This window comes from Polyodon spathula, unplaced genomic scaffold (genome assembly GCF_017654505.1).
Source record: "Polyodon spathula isolate WHYD16114869_AA unplaced genomic scaffold, ASM1765450v1 scaffolds_3812, whole genome shotgun sequence".
NCBI lineage: Eukaryota > Metazoa > Chordata > Actinopteri > Acipenseriformes > Polyodontidae > Polyodon > Polyodon spathula.
The window spans coordinates 8116-12287 of NW_024475270.1; the positions used below are offsets into that span (position 1 = coordinate 8116).

The 4172-nt window shown below is 38.2% G+C and overlaps 1 protein-coding gene across 1 annotated transcript; it reads right to left on the reverse strand.

Annotated features, from left to right (window-relative positions):
- Window positions 1-324: 324 nt before the first annotated feature.
- LOC121312286 (desmoglein-2-like) lies at window positions 325-4166 on the reverse strand. Its single transcript, XM_041244207.1, has 5 exons — window positions 4083-4166; window positions 3584-3823; window positions 2596-2720; window positions 1986-2177; window positions 325-1789 (listed from the first exon to the last, which is right to left on the reverse strand). Exons 2-5 carry the CDS (start codon window positions 3813-3815, stop codon window positions 752-754), a joined length of 1587 nt encoding a protein of 528 aa, XP_041100141.1. The 5' UTR covers window positions 3816-3823; window positions 4083-4166; the 3' UTR covers window positions 325-751.
- Between the last annotated feature and the right edge of the window lie 6 nt (window positions 4167-4172).

A 4172-nucleotide genomic window follows, 5' to 3' on the forward strand; every position in this document is an offset into this window, starting at 1 on the left:
ACCCTGGCTTAATAAAACATTTTCTATCTCTGATAACCCAACACCACTAATGATAATTTTCAAAAGAAAAAGTCAATATCTGCTTATGAAATCACAAATTATGTTAAATTCTTGGAAATATTCACTCACTTCCAGAACCACAGCCTTCTATTCAAAAGTATTTTTAAACAGCAAAGATGAGATGCATAAAGCGTATAGAACCCAATTAGTGTTTAAAGAGGAATGTACAGCACAACTGATCCAACCTGTAAGCTCAAAGTATCAACCACTCTTCATTCAAAATGTATATGCCATGCCCCAAGCCTTTAAACCTTAAAGAGGAATGTACAGCACAACTGATCCAACCTGTAAGCTCAAAGTATCAACCACTCTTCATTCAAAATGTATATGCCATGCCCCAAGCCTTTAAACCTAACAAGTTCATCTACTGATTACTGTTTGGATTACAATTGTTTTATATATGCACACACAAATACAGCACACAAGCATTTATGTATCCATACAGATTGTATTTTACATAAACAGCCTTTGACAATTAAAAATGAATTACTGTATTCATTCAAGACAAATTCCCAGAACCCTGGCATAAACCTTGGATAAAATTAAATTTCCTTGATTTAGATACAGAATCCTTTAATACTTAATTCAAATGTAAAGGATATCCGTCTATGTTGTGGGCTTAATTTTTGCTCTGTCCTCACTCACACGAGTTTGTTAAACAACCTTTTATATATGCCAAGTGCATCTTACTTCATCCCATTAACCCACCCTGCACACTACTTCCAGATACCACTCTCTTCTCTGTCACTGTTACATGCTGTGCGTTTGGCATTTCACTCATGCGCAGAGTACCCTGACCAAACCCCACCTTTCCACCCTGCATACTGGACTCAGATACCACGGTCTTCTCTGTTACTGTTACATTCTGTGAACCAGGCATCACATTCCTGTGCAAGCTGCCTAGTTCATACCCCATCATGTCACCCTGCACATTATGTCCAGACACCACTCTCTTCTCCGTCAACACCACATTATGAGAAACAGGTTCACTGAAGTGCATACTTCCCTGATCAAAACCTCTATTTTCCAGCAGTAACACATGCTGTGAGTTTGGTATTTCACTCGTGCGCAGAGTACCCTGATCTAACCCCACCATCATGCCACCCTGATTACCCGAGCCATGCACCAATCTCTTCTGGGTCACCATCACATTCTGAGTGCTTGGAACGTCACTCATTAGAAGGTGGCCTTGCAAGCCAGGGACAGAAGACCTTTCTATCACGACATTCCTTTGGATCTGTGGCTCAACAATGTATCGAGTGGTCTGAATGATTGGGTTAGTGGCATAGTATACAGGCTGTTGAACGAAGCCAGGGTCAGAAACAACCACATTTTTCTGGAGATACACGGTTGGCTGAGGAGGAGACACGTTTTCTGTGACAACCACATTCTTTTGGACCTGGGGTGCTGGAACTGGGCTGGTCACCTCAACGGTTTTGTTGGTCACCACACAATTATTGGTGATGACTGGGTTAGTGGACACGGTGGTGTGCTGAACAGCAACACCAGGCTGCTCAACTGAAACTCCTGAAGTCATCTCTGTGCCCCTGCAGATTTCAGCAAGAGTCTTAAACTTTGGTCCTAGTTCATTTAGGAAGCTTTGGTCTAGATCTTCTTCAGTAAAGCTACAAGATCCTGTCGAACCCACAGGTGACTCGTGGCCTTCATAATCATACACCAACATGGCATCTTTTTGTAAATGACCTTCCATTAAAACATATTTAGTTTTCTACAATAAAAAAAGAAAAGAAAAATGCATTTAGTCTATTGTACTTCCTGATGGAAAAAACAATCAAACATAAAGCATAATTTGACAAGTGAACTATTAGATCATTATTCAATTTCTCCATATTTACAGTTACCAATAATGTACATGTCAGAACAGAGAAGACTACCCCTTACTAAAAGTTTAACTTGTAGTTTACCTCCACATAGTACTGTTCCAAGTAAGCTTCAGGTAGAGCTACACCCTCAAAGGCATCTACACTCCATCCCTTGGAGTGCCACTGTTCTGCTGTTACTGATCTTCGCCACCAAATTTGTCCAGCAGACTTGATGCCACTGCCCCCTCCTCCATTGATGTCCTTGACCATTGATGGTACAAGAGGTGGAACTGCCTGTTCAGAAAATAAATGCAAACATTAAGAGCAATTTGCATTTGAACACATTTATAAAAAAAAAAGAGCAGTTTAGGAATTTAAGGGTGGGCTCTACAATTTCCATGCTGCCATTAAATTTGATGGCAATGCAGGCCATGGACGAATGTTGACGTGGTCCTAAATCCCTGAGATTCACAAGCAGCATGTGGATAGACCTGAGGAGTGACCTGAAAATGTATGTAGTAGTGGCTGCTTATTCCTTCACATATCATTGAGCTTCCACTATCTTTACAGTGGCAAATGTTCTCTCACTGAGACAGCAACATATTTTATTCAGTAGGAGTACTTTTGGGAACTATTATTGTACCTATTTTCAAGAGAATGTAAAGGGATAAAAGACTGAATACGAAAATAATTTGAATGTAAAATAGCTTACCTTATCTTCACCTATTTTTTCCGTGTCATATGAAATCAAATGTCCTGCTGAACCATCAGTAATTGGGACAAAACCGCCTGCCGCTCCAGCCCCACATGAACAAAATAGCAGCAGAAGAGGCACAACTGTAAAAAAAGACGTAATCAGGCACAAAATAAATATATTTCTAACCAAGTAACGTTACAACATATTAAAAGAAAAGAAAAAACACCATATACTTGTATTTTATTCATAACTAACAAAGCACTGGAAATGTCTTTCATGTTTTAACATATGTTATAACTTCTCATTTGAGCATTTGTCTCTCTGTAAACTATCTTTATTCTTAGCACTACAGTATATCAGATACCTCCTCCTTGCACTTTCTACAAATTCAACTCTTCTATAGAGTCACAATTGAATACTGGCCAGATTGTACATTAGTTTTGTATTCCTATTGCATTTCATAATCACCAACTTCATTTTTTACAGGTAAAAACATACCTGTAGTGTAAACCGATCTCTGAGACCAGTATAAATGTTACATATCAATCAATTCCAAGTGGTTGGCCTTTATGAATAAAGCAAATGCGTCCACATGTACCAGTCCAGGATTTTGTTCTGGATTGCATGTTACCCATAATTTAACGTAACAATATATAGAAAGGTATAGTAGGGAAAGGGTAGTACAAGAAAAAATAAAAAATAAAAACTAAGGCAACAATCAAGAATCCTGTTATTGGGAGCATACAGGGTCAGTAACTCAATTCTAAGCTGCACAACCTGTCAATGCATGGAAGCCTTCTCATGTTCAATGTTCTGTGTTAGAACCCTAGCTACAGCCTTAAGAACAAGCTGAAAACATAATATTAGATGAAATGAGGGCATGCATTCATTGGTCTTTCAAAACCAGGCACAGAAAGAACAGGTCTAAGTTTTGCAATATTTCTCACTTGAGAAAATAAATCACACAAAAAAACCCCAAAACACCAGTCATTCAGTAACTTACGTAGCAGCAGTAAGAGTGCTAGAATCATAAGACCAATAGCCGCAGGTCCAAGTCTAGCTCCAGTTGACTGAAGTCTGTCGGTGACTGGTACACAGGCCCTGGTGTTTTCACAGGTGCAGACGGCAATATTTAGAACCTGCTTGTCACTACAGGATTTCCCCTGCTGATCATATATTAAAAGGGTTACACTGTACTGACCAGGCCAAAAGGTTTCTATGGGTTTGAGTATCATGCTAGTTCCTGTTAAAGAAAAAAAGCAACATAAATAAGTGGTTATTACCTAAAATATACATTAAACACTCACAAAAACAGAATGACACAAGTGTTATAGAACTTAAAATTCCATTCCACGTATATATATATATATATATATATATATATATATATATATATATATATATATAGATATATATATATATATATATATATATATATATATATCCATCCATGTCAAAACAGCTAGGCTTACAGAAGGATATAATAGCAAATATTTACTGACCATTGAGATGTTCGACTTTCCAGTTCTGCGCTGTACCCTTAGGTTCATCAAAGATCTTGTATTTGAAGGGGACACTATTGGGATCCGCGT